Source organism: Pseudophryne corroboree, chromosome 6, assembly GCF_028390025.1.
Source record: "Pseudophryne corroboree isolate aPseCor3 chromosome 6, aPseCor3.hap2, whole genome shotgun sequence".
NCBI lineage: Eukaryota > Metazoa > Chordata > Amphibia > Anura > Myobatrachidae > Pseudophryne > Pseudophryne corroboree.
In genome coordinates, this window is record NC_086449.1 from 247,635,539 (window position 1) to 247,653,779 (window position 18,241).

Here is an 18,241-nt window from a genome sequence, read left to right on the forward strand (position 1 = left end):
CTCAAACACCGTCAGGGGCTGTAAAACGCCTTTTGCCTCAGTCGGTCGACACAGACCCAGACACGGGCACTGATTCCAGTGACGACGGTAGAAATTCAAACGTATTTTCCAGTAGGGCCACACGTTATATGATTTTGGCAATGAAGGAGACGTTACATTTAGCTGATACTACAGATACCGTAAAACAGGGTATTATGTATGGTGTGAAAAAACTACAAACAGTTTTTCCTGAATCAGAAGAATTAAATGACGTGTGTGATGAAGCGTGGGTTGCTCCTGATAAAAAGTTGATAATTTCAAAAAAGTTATTGGCATTATACCCTTTCCCGCCAGAGGTTAGGGCGCGCTGGGAAACACCCCCTAAGGTGGACAAGGCGCTCACACGCTTATCCAAACAAGTGGCGTTACCCTCTCCTGAGACGGCCGCACTTAAGGATCCATCAGATAGAAAGATGGAAGTTATTCAAAAGAATATATACACACATGCAGGTGTTATACTACGACCAGCTATAGCAACTGCCTGGATGTGCAGTGCTGGAGTAGTTTGGTCAGAATCCCTGATTGAAAATATTGATACCCTAGATAGGGACAATGTTTTACTGTCGTTAGAACAAATAAAGGATGCATTTATCTATATGCGTGATGCACAGAGGGATATTTGCACACTGGCATCTCGGGTGAGTGCTATGTCCATTTCAGCCAGAAGAGCCTTATGGACACGACAGTGGACAGGCGATGCGGATTCAAAACGTCACATGGAGGTTTTGCCGTATAAAGGGGAGGAGTTATTTGGAGTTGGTCTATCAGACTTGGTGGCCACGGCTACTGCCGGGAAATCCACTTTTTTACCTCAAGTCACTCCCCAACAGAGAAAGGCACCGACCTTTCAACCGCAGCCTTTTCGCTCCTACAAAAATAAGAGAGCAAAGGGCTTGTCGTACCTGCCACGAGGCAGAGGAAGAGGGAAGAGACACCAACAGGCAGCTCCTTCCCAGGAACAGAAGCCCTCCCCGGCTCCTGCAAAAACCTCAGCATGGCGCTGGGGCCTCTCAAGCGGACTCGGGGACAGTGGGGGGCCGTCTCAAAAATTACAGCGCGCAGTGGGCTCACTCGCAGGTAGACCCCTGGATCCTGCAGATAATATCTCAGGGGTACAGGTTGGAATTAGAGACGGATCCTCCTCATCGTTTCCTGAAGTCTGCCTTACCAACCGTCTCTTCCGAAAGGGAGAGGGTGTTGGAAGCCATTCACAAGCTGTACGCTCAGCAGGTGATAGTCAAAGTACCCCTATTACAACAAGGAAAGGGGTATTATTCCACTCTATTTGTGGTACCGAAGCCGGATGGCTCGGTAAGGCCTATTCTAAATCTGAAGTCCTTGAACCTCTACATAAAAAAGTTCAAGTTCAAGATGGAGTCACTCAGAGCAGTGATAGCGAACCTGGAAGAAGGGGACTTTATGGTATCCTTGGACATCAAGGATGCGTATCTACACGTTCCGATTTACCCCGCACACCAGGGGTACCTCAGGTTCATTGTTCAAAACTGTCACTATCAGTTTCAGACGCTGCCGTTCGGATTGTCCACGGCGCCTCGGGTCTTTACCAAGGTAATGGCCGAGATGATGATTCTTCTTCGAAGAAAAGGCGTATTAGTTATCCCATACTTGGACGATCTCCTAATAAGGGCAAGGTCCAGAGAACAGCTGGAGACAGCTTTAGCACTATCTCAAGAGGTGCTAAGACAACACGGGTGGATTCTGAATATTCCAAAATCCCATTTAATCCCGACAACTCGTCTGCTGTTCCTAGGAATGATTCTGGACACGGTTCAGAAAAAGGTTTTCCTTCCAGAGGAAAAAGCCAAGGAGTTATCCGATCTGGTCAGGAACCTCCTAAAACCAGGAAAAGTGTCAGTACATCAATGCACAAGAGTCCTGGGAAAAATGGTGGCTTCTTACGAAGCAATTCCATTCGGCAGATTCCATGCAAGAATATTCCAAAGGGATCTGTTGGACAAATGGTCAGGGTCGCATCTGCAGATGCACCTGCGAATAACCCTGTCACCAAAGACAAGGGTGTCACTTCTGTGGTGGTTGCAGAAGGCTCACCTATTAGAAGGCCGCAGATTCGGCATTCAGGATTGGATCCTGGTGACCACGGACGCCAGCCTGAGAGGCTGGGGAGCAGTCACACAAGGAAGAAACTTCCAGGGAGTATGGACGAGTCTGGAAAAGTCTCTTCACATAAACATTCTGGAACTAAGAGCAATCTACAATGCTCTAAGCCAGGCGGAACTTCTCCTGCAAGGAAAGCCGGTGTTGATTCAGTCGGACAACATCACGGCGGTCGCCCATGTAAACAGGCAGGGCGGCACAAGAAGCAGGAGTGCAATGGCAGAAGCTGCCAAGATTCTTCGCTGGGCGGAGAATCACGTGATAGCACTGTCAGCAGTGTTCATCCCGGGCGTGGACAACTGGGAAGCAGACTTCCTCAGCAGACACGATCTTCATCCGGGAGAGTGGGGTCTACATCCAGAAGTCTTCAACATGTTAATAGACCGTTGGGAAAGACCAATTGTAGACATGATGGCGTCTCGCCTCAACAAGAAACTGGACAAATATTGCGCCAGGTCAAGAGATCCACAGGCAATAGCTGTGGACGCACTGGTAACTCCTTGGGTGTACCAGTCAGTGTATGTGTTTCCTCCTCTGCCGCTCATACCAAAGGTATTGAAGATCATACGGCAAAGAAGAGTAAGAACAATACTAGTGGTTCCGGATTGGCCGAGAAGGACTTGGTATCCGGAACTTCAAGAGATGCTCACGGACGAACCGTGGCCTCTACCTCTGAGAAGGGACCTGCTACAGCAGGGTCCCTGTCTTTTTCAAGACTTACCGCGGCTGCGTTTGACGGCATGGCGGTTGAACGCCAGATCCTAAAAGGGAAAGGCATTCCAGAAGAAGTCATTCCTACCTTGATTAAGGCACGGAAGGAAGTCACCGTGAAACATTATCACCGCATTTGGCGAAAATATGTAGCGTGGTGCGAGGATCGGAGGGTTCCGACGGAGGAATTCCAACTGGGTCGTTTCCTACATTTCCTGCAATCAGGATTATCTATGGGTCTCAAATTGGGATCCATTAAGGTTCAAATTTCGGCCCTGTCAATATTCTTCCAAAAAGAATTGGCCTCTGTCCCTGAGGTCCAGACTTTTGTCAAGGGAGTACTGCATATACAGCCTCCTGTGGTGCCTCCGGTGGCACCGTGGGATCTAAATGTAGTTTTAGATTTCCTCAAATCCCATTGGTTTGAACCATTGAAAAAGGTGGATTTGAAATATCTCACATTGAAAGTGACTATGTTACTAGCCCTGGCCTCTGCCAGGAGAGTATCTGAATTGGCGGCTTTATCTTATAAAAGTCCTTATCTAATCTTCCATTCGGATAGGGCAGAACTGCGGACTCGTCCGCATTTTCTCCCAAAAGTGGTATCAGCATTTCATCTGAACCAACCTATTGTGGTGCCTGCGGCCACTAGCGACTTGGAGGACTCCAAGTTGTTGGACGTTGTCAGAGCCTTAAAAATATACATTGCAAGGACGGCTGGAGTCAGAAAATCTGACTCGCTGTTTATATTGTATGCACCCAACAAGTTGGGCGCACCTGCTTCTAAGCAGTCGATTGCTCGTTGGATTTGTAACACAATTCAACTTGCACATTCTGTGGCAGGCCTGCCACAGCCTAAAACTGTAAAAGCCCACTCCACAAGGAAGGTGGGCTCATCTTGGGCGGCTGCCCGAGGGGTCTCGGCATTACAACTCTGCCGAGCAGCTACGTGGTCGGGGGAGAACACGTTTGTAAAATTTTACAAATTTGATACCCTGGCAAAGGAGGACCTGGAGTTCTCTCATTCGGTGCTGCAGAGTCATCCGCACTCTCCCGCCCGTTTGGGAGCTTTGGTATAATCCCCATGGTCCTTTCAGGAACCCCAGCATCCACTTAGGACGATAGAGAAAATAAGAATTTACTTACCGATAATTCTATTTCTCGGAGTCCGTAGTGGATGCTGGGCGCCCATCCCAAGTGCGGATTATCTGCAATACTTGTACATAGTTATTGTTAACTAATTCGGGTTATTGTTAAGGAGCCATCTTTAAGAGGCCCTTTCTGTTGTCATACTGTTAACTGGGTTTAGATCACAAGTTGTACGGTGTGATTGGTGTGGCTGGTATGAGTCTTACCCGGGATTCAAAATGCCTCCCTTATTGTGTATGCTCGTCCGGGCACAGTACCTAACTGGAGTCTGGAGGAGGGTCATGGGGGGAGGAGCCAGTGCACACCACCTGACCTAGTAAAGCTTTACTTTTTTGTGCCCTGTCTCCTGCGGAGCCGCTATTCCCCATGGTCCTTTCAGGAACCCCAGCATCCACTACGGACTCCGAGAAATAGAATTATCGGTAAGTAAATTCTTATTTTTGTTATCTCCCTCAGTAATGTAAACTGTTAGAATGTTTGTTTATAAAATGCTCTGCTGTGGCCTACCATTCACAGAGGACACTTTGCTTTATGAATATAGCGTACTCACAGCACCCCACCCACTTCACACTAATCCTTTTCATGCTCAGTGAAGAGATAACTGTTATGTTCTTGATTGATATGCAGTACTGTTGTCACAATAGACTGGGGTTAAAGTGCTATTTAAAAAAACATCTGTAATGGTGTTCCGGGAATGCCTTTCTTCAACGGGAAGTCTTGTTAATAAATACTATGGTAGAATGAGTATAGCTACAGGGTAATCCTGCCATGCATGTGCATTGTGTTCCTGTCTCCCTGTTTTCTGCACTAACTTGCTTGCATTTTCCCCTCAGCTTAATGCCACAAATGTTTCCAGTTCCACCAACAGCACACTGCGCTCTGCATTCAGTGGGACACTCTGCCAGTCTCCTGTGTCACGTCCACCCCCTAGTGGTGGCAAGGTTAGTTAATGGCTGCAGATGTTTACCAAGTGCATGAATAATACTGCTGCTTCATAACCTGTGTTTCCACTTCAACAATACTCAGTCCCGTGGGGTTCATCACATTTCACATGTTAAAAATTAACATCTAAGAATAGTGGCAGTATTGTGGTTGCCAACTAATGTATATAGTATACACTCCTGGCAAGTTTTAAGCGGTTTGCCAGTAGCCACAGCTATATAAAAGCAAAAGGTAGATAAATAAGAGCACAATAATAACCAAGTAGCATTTAATTTTCTCTAACGTCCTAGTGGATGCTGGGGAATCCGTAAGGACCATGGGGAATAGACGGGCTCCGCAGGAGACTGGGCACTCTAAGAAAGATTTAGTACTACTGGTGTGCACTGGCTCCTCCCTCTATGCCCCTCCTCCAGACCTCAGTTAGAATCTGTGCCCGGCCAGAGCTGGGTGCTTTTAGTGGGCTCTCCTGAGCTTGCTAATAAGAAAGTGTTTTAGTTAGGTTTTTATTTTATTTTCAGAGAGCTTCTGCTGGCAACAGACTCTCTGCTACGTGGGACTGAGGGGAGAGAAGCAAACCTACTAACTGCGGCTAGGTTGCGCTTCTTAGGCTACTGGACACCATTAGCTCCAGAGGGATCGAACACAGGACCTGACCTTGTCGTCCGTTCCCGGAGCCGCGCCGCCGTCCCCCTCGCAGAGCCAGAAGACAGAAGCTGGCAGAAGCAAGAAGACATCGAAATCGGCGGCAGAAGACTCCTGTCTTCACATGAGGTAGCGCACAGCACTGCAGCTGTGCGCCATTGCTCCCACATTACACCCACACACTCCGGTCACTGTAGGGTGCAGGGCGTAGGGGGGGGCGCCCTGGGCAGCAATTAAGTACCTCCTGGCAAAAAAGCATATATACAGTTGGACACTTATATGCATGAGCCCCCGCCATTAATTTTACACAAAATCGCGGGAGAAGCCCGCCGCTGAGGGGGCGGGGCCTTTTTCCTCAGCACTCACCAGCGCCATTTTCTCTCCACAGCTCCGCTGAGAGGAAGCTCCCCAGGCTCTCCCCTGCACGATAGAGAGGGTGAAAAAGAGATGGGGGGCACATAAATTTGGCGTAAAAACAAATATATACAGCAGCTACTGGGTTAACACTAAGTTACTGTGTGATTCCAGCGCTGGGGTGTGTGCTGGCATACTCTCTCTCTGTCTCTCCAAAGGGCCTTGTGGGGGAACCGTCTTCAAATAGAGCATCCCCTGTGTGTGTGGTGTGTCGGTACGTGTGTGTCGACATGTCTGAGGTAAAAGGCTCCCCTAAGGAGGAGATAGAGCAAATATGTGTGTGAGAGGGTGTCTCCGTCGACAACGCCGACACCTGTTTGGATATGTGTAAGTGCTGAGGTGGATTTATTGCACAAAAGATTAGAGAACAGACAGGAAATCTACCCATGTATGTCCCTATGTCACAGAGACCTTCAGAGTCTCTCAATGCTCACTATCCAAAATAATAAACACTGATATCGACACGGAGTTTGACTCCAGTGTCGACTACGATAATGCAAAGTTACAGCCAAGATGGCTGAAAGGTATTCAATATATGATTATTGTAATAAGAGATGATTTGCATATCACTGATGACTCATTTGTCCCTGACACAAGGGTACACATGTTAAGGGGAAACAAGCTGAGGTAAATTTCCCTCCTCTCATGAGTAAAAAGAGCGGGAATTTCCAGACAAGAGACTGCAGCTTCCCACAAAAAATTCTCAGGCAGTATCCTTTCCCCACTAGGGCCAGGATGTGATGGGAATCTTCCCCTAGGGTGTCCCGTTTGCACAGAAGGTAGCACTAGCTATTCTCAGGGATCCTGCAGATAGCGTGCACATTCTAGTATACTACTCATACCGGTGATTGTGTCGGCATGGGTTTATAGCGCTGGGGCAGCGTGGACAGGTACCTTATCAGCAGAGATTGAGACCCTAGTATGCATATCGATAGAGATATATATATATATATATATATATATATATATATTTCTCTATCGTCCTAGTGGATGCTGGGGTTCCTGAAAGGACCATGGGGAATAGCGGCTCCGCAGGAGACAGGGCACAAAAAGTAAAGCTTTTTCCGATCAGGTGGTGTGCACTGGCTCCTCCCCCTATGACCCTCCTCCAGACTCCAGTTAGATTTTTGTGCCCGGCCGAGAAGGGTGCAATCTAGGTGGCTCTCCTAAAGAGCTGCTTAGAAAAAGTTTAGCTAGGTTTTTTATTTTACAGTGATTCCTGCTGGCAACAGGATCACTGCAGCGAGGGACTGAGGGGAGAAGGAGTCAACTCACCTGCGTGCAGGATGGATTGGCTTCTTGGCTACTGGACATCAAGCTCCAGAGGGACGATCACAGGTACAGCCTGGATGGTCACCGGAGCCACGCCGCCGGCCCCCTTGCAGATGCTGAAGTCAGAAGAGGTCCAGAATCGGCGGCTGAAGACTCCTGCAGTCTTCAAAAGGTAGCGCACAGCACTGCAGCTGTGCGCCATTTCCCTCTCAGCACACTTCACACGGCAGTCACTGAGGGTGCAGGGCGCTGGGAGGGGGGCGCCCTGGGAGGCAAATGATTACCTATAAAGGCTAAAAATACCTCACATATAGCCCTAGAGGCTATATGGAGATATTTAACCCCTGCCTAATTTTTCTAAATAGCGGGAGACGAGCCCGCCAGAAAAGGGGCGGGGCCTATCTCCTCAGCACACGGCGCCATTTCCTCTCACAGCTCCGCTGGTCAGGACGGCTCCCAAGTCTCTCCCCTGCACTGCACTACAGAAACAGGGTAAAACAGAGAGGGGGGGGCACATTTATGGCGATATTTTGATATAACAAAGCAGCTATAAGGGAGCACTTATTATAAGGCTATCCCTGATATATATATAGCGCTTTTGGTGTGTGCTGGCAAACTCTCCCTCTGTCTCCCCAAAGGGCTAGTGGGTCCTGTCTTCGTTAGGAGCATTCCCTGTGTGTCTGCTGTGTGTCGGTACGTGTGTGTCGACATGTATGAGGACGATATTGGTGTGGAGGCGGAGCAATTGCCAAATATGAGGATGTCACCCCCTAGGGAGTCGACACCAGAATGGATGCCTTTATTTATGGAACTACGGGATAGTGTCAACACGCTAAAGCAGTCGTTTGACGACATGAGGCGGCCGGACAATCAATTAGTGCCTGTCCAGGCGACTCAAACACCGTCAGGGGCTGTGAAACGCCCTTTGCCTCAGTCGGTCGACACAGACCCAGACACAGGCGATGACTCCAGTGGTGACGGTGACGAATCAACCGTATTTTCCAGTAGGGCCACACGTTATATGATTTTGGCAATGAAGGAGGCGTTACATTTAGCTGATACTACAGGTACCACTAAACAGGGTATTATGTGGGGTATGAAAAAACTACCTATAGTTTTTCCTGAATCAGAAGAATTAAATGACGTGTGTAATGAAGCGTGGGTTGCCCCTGATAAAAAGCTGATAATTTCAAAGAAATTATTGGCATTATACCCTTTCCCGCCAGAGGTTAGGGAGCGCTGGGAAACACCTCCTAGGGTGGACAAGGCGCTAACACGCTTATCTAAACAAGTGGCGTTACCCTCTCCTGAGACGGCCGCACTTAAAGATCCATCAGATAGGAGGATGGAAAATATCCAAAAAAGTATATACACACATGCAGGTGTTATACTACGACCAGCTGTAGCGACTGCCTGGATGGGCAGTGCTGGGGTAGTTTGGTCAGAGTCCCTGATTGAAAATATTGATACCCTGGACAGGGACAATATTTTACTGTCGTTAGAACAAATAAAGGATGCATTTCTTTATATGCGTGATGCACAGAGGGATATCTGCACACGGGCATCACGGGTAAGTGCTATGTCCATTTCGGCCAGAAGAGCTTTATGGACGCGACAGTGGACAGGCGATGCGGATTCAAAACGGCATATGGAAGTTTTGCCGTATAAAGGGGAGGAGTTATTTGGAGTCGGTCTATCAGATTTGGTGGCCACGGCTACAGCCGGGAAATCCACCTTTCTACCTCAAGTCACTCCCCAACAGAAAAAGGCACCGACTTTTCAACCGCAGCCCTTTCGTTCCTTTAAAAATAAGAGAGCAAAGGGCTATTCATATCTGCCACGAGGCAAAGGTCGAGGGAAGAGACAGCAACACGCAGCTCCTTCCCAGGAACAGAAGCCCTCCCCGGCTTCTACAAAAGCCTCAGCATGACGCTGGGGCTTCTCAAGCGGACTCGGGGACGGTGGGCGGTCGTCTCAAAAATTACAGCGCGCAGTGGGCTCACTCGCAGGTAGATCCCTGGATCCTGCAGATAATATCTCAAGGGTACAGGTTGGAATTAGAGACAGATCCACCTCGCCGTTTCCTGAAGTCTGCTTTATCAACGTCCCCCTCCGAAAGGGAGACGGTTTTGGAAGCCATTCACAAGCTGTACTCTCAGCAGGTGATAGTCAAGGTACCTCTTCTACAACAAGGGAAGGGGTATTATTCCACTCTTTTTGTGGTACCGAAGCCGGATGGCTCGGTAAGGCCTATTCTAAATCTGAAGTCCTTGAACCTGTACATAAAGAAGTTCAAGTTCAAAATGGAGTCACTCAGAGCAGTGATAGCGAACCTGGAAGAGGGGGACTTTATGGTATCCTTGGACATCAAGGATGCGTATCTCCACGTTCCAATTTACCCCTCACACCAGGGGTACCTCAGGTTCGTTGTACAAAACTGTCACTATCAGTTTCAGACGCTGCCGTTCGGATTGTCCACGGCACCTCGGATCTTTACAAAGGTAATGGCCGAGATGATGATTCTTCTTCGAAGAAAAGGCGTATTAATTATCCCATACTTGGACGATCTCCTAATAAGGGCGAGGTCCAGAGAACAGCTAGAGATGGGATTAGCACTGTCTCAAGAAGTGCTAAAACAGCACGGGTGGATTCTGAATATTCCAAAATCCCAGTTAATGCCGACAACTCGTCTGCTGTTCCTAGGGATGATTCTGGACACGGTTCAGAAAAAGGTTTTTCTCCCGGAGGAAAAAGCCAAGGAGTTATCCGAGCTTGTCGGGAACCTCCTAAAACCAGGAAAGGTGTCTGTACATCAATGCACAAGAGTCCTGGGAAAAATGGTGGCTTCTTACGAAGCAATTCCATTCGGCAGATTCCACGCAAGAATTTTCCAAAGGGATCTGTTGGACAAATGGTCAGGGTCGCATCTTCAGATGCACCTACGGATAACCCTGTCTCCAAGGACAAGGGTGTCTCTTCTGTGGTGGTTGCAGAGTCCTCATCTATTGGAGGGCCGCAGATTCGGCATACAGGATTGGATCCTGGTGACCACGGACGCCAGCCTGAGAGGCTGGGGAGCAGTCACACAAGGAAGAAACTTCCAGGGAGTATGGACAAGCCTGGAAACGTCTCTTCACATAAACATTCTGGAACTAAGAGCAATATACAATGCTCTAAGCCAGGCAGAACCTCTGCTTCAGGGAAAACCGGTGTTGATCCAGTCGGACAACATCACGGCAGTCGCCCATGTGAACAGACAGGGCGGCACAAGAAGCAGGAGTGCAATGGCAGAAGCTGCAAGGATTCTTCGCTGGGCAGAGAATCATGTGATAGCACTGTCAGCAGTGTTCATCCCGGGAGTGGACAACTGGGAAGCAGACTTCCTCAGCAGACACGATCTTCACCCGGGAGAGTGGGGACTTCATCCAGAAGTCTTCCACATGCTGGTAACCCGTTGGGAAAGACCAATGGTGGACATGATGGCGTCTCGCCTCAACAAAAAACTGGACAGGTATTGCGCCAGGTCAAGAGATCCGCAGGCAATAGCTGTGGACGCGCTGGTAACGCCTTGGGTGTACCAGTCGGTGTATGTGTTTCCTCCTCTGCCTCTCATACCAAAAGTATTGAGAATTATACGGCAAAGAGGCGTAAGAACGATACTAGTGGTTCCGGATTGGCCAAGAAGGACTTGGTACCCGGAACTTCAAGAGATGATCACGGAAGATCCGTGGCCTCTACCTCTAAGGAGGGACTTGCTTCAGCAGGGTCCCTGTCTGTTTCAAGACTTACCGCGGCTGCGTTTGACGGCATGGCGGTTGAACGCCGGATCCTAATGGAAAAAGGCATGCCGGAAGAAGTCATTCCTACTTTGATTAAAGCAAGGAAAGAAGTAACCGTGCAACATTATCACCGAATTTGGCGAAAATATGTTGCGTGGTGCGAAGATCGGAGTGCTCCGACGGAGGAATTTCAACTGGGTCGATTCCTACATTTCCTGCAATCAGGATTGTCTATGGGTCTCAAATTGGGATCTATTAAGGTTCAAATTTCGGCCCTGTCGATTTTCTTTCAAAAAGAATTGGCTTCAGTCCCTGAAGTCCAGACCTTTGTTAAGGGAGTGCTGCATATACAGCCCCCTGTGGTGCCTCCAGTGGCACCGTGGGATCTCAATGTAGTTTTGGATTTTCTAAAATCTCATTGGTTTGAACCACTAAATAAGGTGGATTTGAAATATCTCACTTGGAAAGTGACCATGCTTCTAGCCCTGGCTTCTGCCAGGAGAGTGTCAGAATTGGCAGCTTTATCTTACAAAAGCCCATATCTGATTTTCCATTCGGACAGGGCAGAACTGCGGACTCGTCCGCATTTTCTCCCTAAGGTGGTGTCAGCATTTCATCTGAACCAGCCTATTGTAGTGCCTGCGGCTACAAGTGACTTGGAGGACTCCAAGTTACTGGACGTTGTCAGAGCATTAAAAATATATATTGCAAGAACAGCTGGAGTCAGAAAATCTGACTCGTTGTTTATATTGTATGCACCCAACAAGATGGGTGCTCCTGCGTCTAAGCAGACGATTGCTCGTTGGATCTGTAGCACAATCCAACTTGCACATTCTGTGGCAGGCCTGCCACAGCCTAAATCTGTAAAGGCCCACTCCACAAGGAAGGTGGGCTCATCTTGGGCGGCTGCCCGAGGGGTCTCGGCATTACAACTTTGCCGAGCAGCTACGTGGTCAGGGGAGAACACGTTTGTAAAATTTTACAAATTTGATACTCTGGCTAAGGAGGACCTGGAGTTCTCTCATTCGGTGCTGCAGAGTCATCCGCACTCTCCCGCCCGTTTGGGAGCTTTGGTATAATCCCCATGGTCCTTTCAGGAACCCCAGCATCCACTAGGACGATAGAGAAAATAAGATTTTACTTACCGATAAATCTATTTCTCGGAGTCCGTAGTGGATGCTGGGCGCCCATCCCAAGTGCGGATTATCTGCATAAATTGTACATAGTTATTGTTAACTAATTCGGGTTATTGTTGAAGGAAGCCATCTTTCAGAGGCTCCGCTGTTATCATACTGTTAACTGGGTTTAGATCACAAGTTGTACGGTGTGATTGGTGTGGCTGGTATGAGTCTTACCCGGGATTCAAAATCCTCCCTTATTGTGTACGCTCGTCCGGGCACAGTACCTAACTGGAGTCTGGAGGAGGGTCATAGGGGGAGGAGCCAGTGCACACCACCTGATCGGAAAAAGCTTTACTTTTTGTGCCCTGTCTCCTGCGGAGCCGCTATTCCCCATGGTCCTTTCAGGAACCCCAGCATCCACTACGGACTCCGAGAAATAGATTTATCGGTAAGTAAAATCTTATTATATATATATATATATATATATATATATATATATATATATATATATCATGCCCAAAGAGACATGAGTATACTGGGTCCTAGAGTCAAAGCTATGTCGATTTCTGCTTGACGTGTCCTGTAGAATATGCAATGGACAGATGATGCCGACTTAAGTGGCATATGGAAGGCTGAGGATTGTGTGGAGAAGGGTTCTCTGACCTGGTCTCCACAGCTATAGCTGGTAATTCTGATATTTTGCTTTATATCCTGCACAGCCTAGGAAAGCACGACATTATCAAATGCAGCCTTTCGAATAAAGAAACAAAGTCCGAGGTGCGTCCTTTCTTGCCAGAGGCGGGGGGGGGCAGAGGAAAGAAGCTGCACAAAACAGCTAGTTCCCAGGAACAGAAGTCCTCCCCGGCCTCTACAAAAATCCACCGCATGTCGCTGGGGCTCCACAGGCGGAGCTAGGCCCGGTGGGGGCACGCCTTCATAAGTTCAGCCACAAGTGGGTTCACTCCCTGTTAGATCCCTGGGCAATAGATATTGTATCTCAGGGATACAAGCTGGACTTTGAGAAGATGCCCCCTCACCGACGGCCCTGCCGGCTTCCCCCCACGAGAGGGAAACAGTGTTAACTGCAATTCATAAATTGTATCTTCAACAGGGGGTGGTCAAGGTTCCCCTCCTTCAACAAGGAGGGGGTTATTATTCGATCATGTTGTAGTCCCGAAACCAGACGGTTCGGTCGGACCCATATTGAATTTAAAATCCCTGAACATATACCTGAAAGGGTTCAAGTTCAAGATGGAAACGCTAAGAGCGGTCATTGCAAGCCTGAAAGGGGGAGAGTTTATGGTGGCTCGGGACATAAAGGATGCATACCTTCATGTCCCCATTTATCCACCTCATCAGGCGTACCTCAGAATTGCGGTACGGGATGGTCATTACCAATTTCAGACGTTGCCGTTTGGTCTCTCCACGGCCTTGAGAATATTCACCAAGGTAATGGCGGAAATGATGGTGCTTCTGCGGAAGCAAGGTGTCACTATTATCACGTACTTGGACGATCTCCTCATAAAAGCGAGATCAAGAGAGCAGTTGCTGAACAGCATATTACTTTCTCTGAAAGTGAAACGGCAACACGGCTGGATTCTATATATTCCAAAGTCGCAGTTGGTTCTTACAGCTCATCTGCCTCTCCTAGGCATGATCCTAGACACAGACCAGAAAAGGGTTTATCTCCCGATAGAGAGCTCAGGAGCTCGTGACACTGGTCAGGAATCTATTAGAACCAAAACAGGTGTCAGTGCATCACTGCACTCGAGTCCTGGGAAGGAGGGTGGCATCATTCGAGGCCATTCCCTTCGGCAGGTTCCATACGAGGACCTTCCAGTGGGACTTACTGGACAAGTGGTCCTGATCACATCTTCGGATGCATCGGTTAATCACCCTATCCCCCAGAGCCAGGGTGTCTCTCCTGTGGTGACTGCAGAGTGCTTACCTTCTCGAAGGTCGCAGATTCGGCATTCAGGACTGGGTCCTGGTGACCACGGATGCAAGCCTCCGAGGGTGGGGGGCAGTCACACAGGGAAGAAATTTCTAAGGGCTGTGGTCAAGGCAGGAGACTTGCCTTCACATCAATATCCTGGAACTAAGGGCCATATACAACGCCCTAAGTCAAGCGGAGACCCTGCTTCGCGGCCAACCGGTTCTGATCCAGTCAGACCGCAGTGGCTCATGTAAACCGCCAAGGCGGCACAAGGAGCAGGGTGGCGATGGTAGAAGCCACCAGAATTCTTTGCTGGGCGGAGAATCACGTAAGCGCACTGTCAGCAGTGTTCATTCCGGAAGTGGACAACTGGGAAGCAGACTTCCTCAGCAGGCACGACCTCCACCCGGGAGAGTGGGGACTTCATCAAGAAGTCTTCACGCAGATTGCAAATCGATGGGAACTTCCACAGGTGGACATGATGGCGTCCAGCCTCAACAAAAAGCTAAAAAGGTATTGCGCCAGGTCAAGGGACCCTCAGGCGATAGCTGTGGATGCACTAGTAACACCGTGGGTGTTCCAGTCTGTCTATGCGTTTCCTCCTCTTCCTCTCATACCAAAGGTGCTGAGAATTGTAAGAAAAAGAGGAGTGAGAACAATACTCATTGTTCCGGATTGGCCAAGAAGGACTTGGTACCCGGAACTGCAAGAAATGCTCACAGAGGACCCATGGCCTCTGCCTCTCAGACAGGATCTGTTGCAACAGTCGCCCTGTCTGTTCCAAGACTTACCGCGGCTGCGTTTGACGGCATGGCGGTTGAACGCCGGATCCTAGCGGAAAAAGGCATTTTACAGATGAAGTTATTCCTACGCTGATAAATGCTAGGAAGGACGTGACAGCAAAGCATTATCACCGTATATGGCGAAAATATGTTGCTTGGTGTGAGGCCAGGAAGGCCCCTACAGAGGAATTCCAGATGGGTCGATTCCTGCACTTCCTACAGTCAGGAGTGACTATGGGCCTAAAATTAGGGTCCATAAAGGTCCAGATTTCGTCCCTGTCCATTTTCTTTCAAAAAGAACTGGCTTCATTGCCTGAGGTTCAGACGTTTGTTAAGGGAGTACTGCATATTCAGCCCCCTTTTGTGCCACCAGTGGCACCTTGAGATCTTAACGTGGTGTTGGGTTTCCTGAAATCCCACTGGTTTGAGCCACTTAAGACTGTGGAGCTAAAGTATCTCACGTGGGAAGTGGTCATGCTGTTGGCCTTCGCTTCGGCTAGGCGTGTGTCAGAATTGGCGGCTTTGTCATGTGAAAGCCCCTATCTGGTTTTCCATATGGACAGGGCAGAATTGCGGAATTCGTCCGCAATTTCTGCCAAAGGTGGTGTCATCTTTTCATTTGAACCATCCTATTGTGGTGCCTGCGGCTTCTTGTGACTTGGAGGATTCCAAGTTGCTTGACGTAGTCCGGGCTTTGAAGATTTAGGTAACCAGAACGGCTGGAGTCAGGAAGACTGACTTGCTGTTTATCCTGTATGCATCCAACAAGCTGGGTGTTCCTGCTTCAAAGCAAACTATTGCTCGCTGGATCTGTAACACGATTCAGCAGGCTCATTCTGCGGCTGGATTGCCGCATCCAAAATCAGTGAAAGCCCATTCCACAAGGAAGGTGGGCTCTTCTTGGGCGGCTGCCCGAGGGGTCTCGGCATTGCAGCTTTGCCGAGCTGCTACTTGGTCGGGTTCAAACACATTTGCAAAATTCTACAAGTTTGATACCCTGGCTGAGGAGGACCTTGTGTTTGCCCATTCGGTGCTGCAGAGTCATCCGCACTCTCCCGCCCGTTTGGGAGCATTGGTATAATCCCCATGGTCCTTACGGAGTCCCCAGCATCCACTAGGACGTTAGAGAAAATAAGATTTTACTCACCGGTAAATCTATTTCTCGTAGTCCGTAGTGGATGCTGGGCGCCCGTCCCAAGTGCGGACTTTCTGCAATACGTGTATATAGTTATTGCTTAATAAAGGGTTATTTTATGTTGGCATACATTGGTTGATGCTCTGTTGTTTGTTCATACTGTTAACTGGGTAAGTTTATCACAAGTTATACGGTGTGATTGGTTGGCTGGTATGAGTCTTACCCTGGGTTCCAAAATCCTTTCCTTGTAATGTAATGTCAGCTCTTCCGGGCACAGTTTCCTTAACTGAGGTCTGGAGGAGGGGCATAGAGGGAGGAGCCAGTGCACACCAGATAGTACTAAATCTTTCTTTAGAGTGCCCAGTCTCCTGCGGAGCCCGTCTATTCCCCATGGTCCTTACGGAGTCCCCAGCATCAACTACGAGAAATAGATTTACCGGTGAGTAAAATCTTATTTTAATGCCATTTAAGCATTCTATGTTGGCATGTTTACCTCGTGATAACTGTTGCTTCCCTCTTAACGTGCATTTCTGAAGGTTTTTCCTAGAGGAAGGTACACATCAGTTATAGGAGCTACTTCCAGGTTACACCTTACCAGCTGATGTGCCCAGTTTCAACTGGGCAAAGTTTTGCTGGGCGGAACATTTTACCCTTTTTACCCCCTTAGGAGTAGAGTTTATAAAAACCCTGCTTAGTGGGTCGCTGCGAATAACTGTCAGTTTCCAGACCACCCAGCAGGTCACATGTTCCAGGTCACCCAGCAGGTGTACAGGGAGAGTTCAACAACGGTCACATTTTCCAGAGCACAATGGCGATGCATTGTAAATGGAAGACTATGTTTTGCCACATAACACCGAAACAAACCAACCAGTTACAACCCCGATGTTTTTCTGCAAATCTGTGGACCAATACCTTTAATATGGTATATCATGTACCCTGCTCAGGCAACTGCATTATAGAAATAGGTCACTCATAAAAGTCATCTTTCTGCTATTACTATATACAGTGTAGGTTCTCCTTAACTGCACAAATATGGTCTGTTCTTATCAAGGATAAGAAATTACCACATCAATTACTTTACATTGGAGCAGATTAGTATAAAGTTACTGTATTCCTTATTCATTATTATCATTTTATTTATTTTGACTCATTTGTAAATCTTCTATTCACTTTTCCCCTCAGCCTGGCCTACCTATCCGAACTCCAACCAGAGTCTTCAAAACGCCACAGTCGCGGAGGCTGGAGAAAAACAAGGAGAACATGTCTCAATTAAGTGGAACCGCCATGAGCGGTGGGTGCCACCTCACATTTCCTGCCCAACGTAACCTCAGCGTTAACTCTGTTGCCAGCACCTATTCTGAGTTTGCGGTAATTCACCTTTTCTAAGACTGGCGCAAAAAGCAGCAGCATATAGTCAGGAAAATGGGGAATTTTTAGAAACGTAATGGATTTTAGATGGTTGACGAGGAGAATCCTTTCCTCTCTGATTCCTGACACATAAGCATTCTATATGGAATCTATCTTTATAAAAATGCAGAAATTAAAAAGCTGGATAGTTTTAGCTTCTGTAGCACTGCATCATGGCGCTTTGTGAAAGCATAAATTCTGTAATTGGTGGTATGGCTTCTCGAGTAGAAGCAGAATTTACTAGCCACAGAAGCCACAACATTCAGCCTAGATTTTTTTTCTGCCGTCCACTGCCTGATCCACTCTCTGCCTGTAAGTGCTGCTCTCCCCTGAACGTAGGGAGCACCTATCCCTAGATTCCTGTGCAAGCTGATGGGAGGCAATGGTTCCCATTGGCTGCATTGGAAAAGGAGATACCAGATGGATACATGATACATGGTGCATTGTGGTACCGTAGCAGAACATGCATGTAGAAATAGTGAATTTGCATTGTCACATATGTCACAAACACATTTTTGGGTGTAAATGTAATAGGGTGCAAGAAGCAAGTCTACATGCGAGAGGGTTTAGTATGAAATACCTACAATCAAAATACCGACATTTAAAATGTCGACAGGTCAAAAAGTCGACACACATGTTTTCATTGTTTTTAGTGTGTGTTTGTCGACATGGACACCGTATAAGTGTAACGGCGTCCCCTCACATAGCTCACGGCTTCGGGCACACTATTATTTCCCCCCTGCAGGTTCACTGGGATGGTTAAGTATGAGCAAGTT

At 48.1% G+C, this 18,241-nt stretch overlaps 1 protein-coding gene across 6 annotated transcripts in view; it reads left to right on the forward strand.

Moving 5' to 3' along the window:
- The window catches only part of PRC1 (protein regulator of cytokinesis 1), a 252,249-nt gene that overhangs the window by 226,110 nt on the left and 7,898 nt on the right, over positions 1-18,241 (forward strand). For 5 of the 6 annotated variants that reach the window (XM_063925849.1, XM_063925851.1, XM_063925850.1 and 2 more), the window contains 2 exons: positions 4,869-4,976; positions 17,241-17,426. In XM_063925849.1, the coding sequence (XP_063781919.1) occupies positions 4,869-4,976; positions 17,241-17,426 (294 nt within the window). The remainder of the gene's footprint in view (positions 1-4,868; positions 4,977-17,240; positions 17,427-18,241) is intronic. The other variant, XM_063925848.1, reaches the window with a different exon arrangement.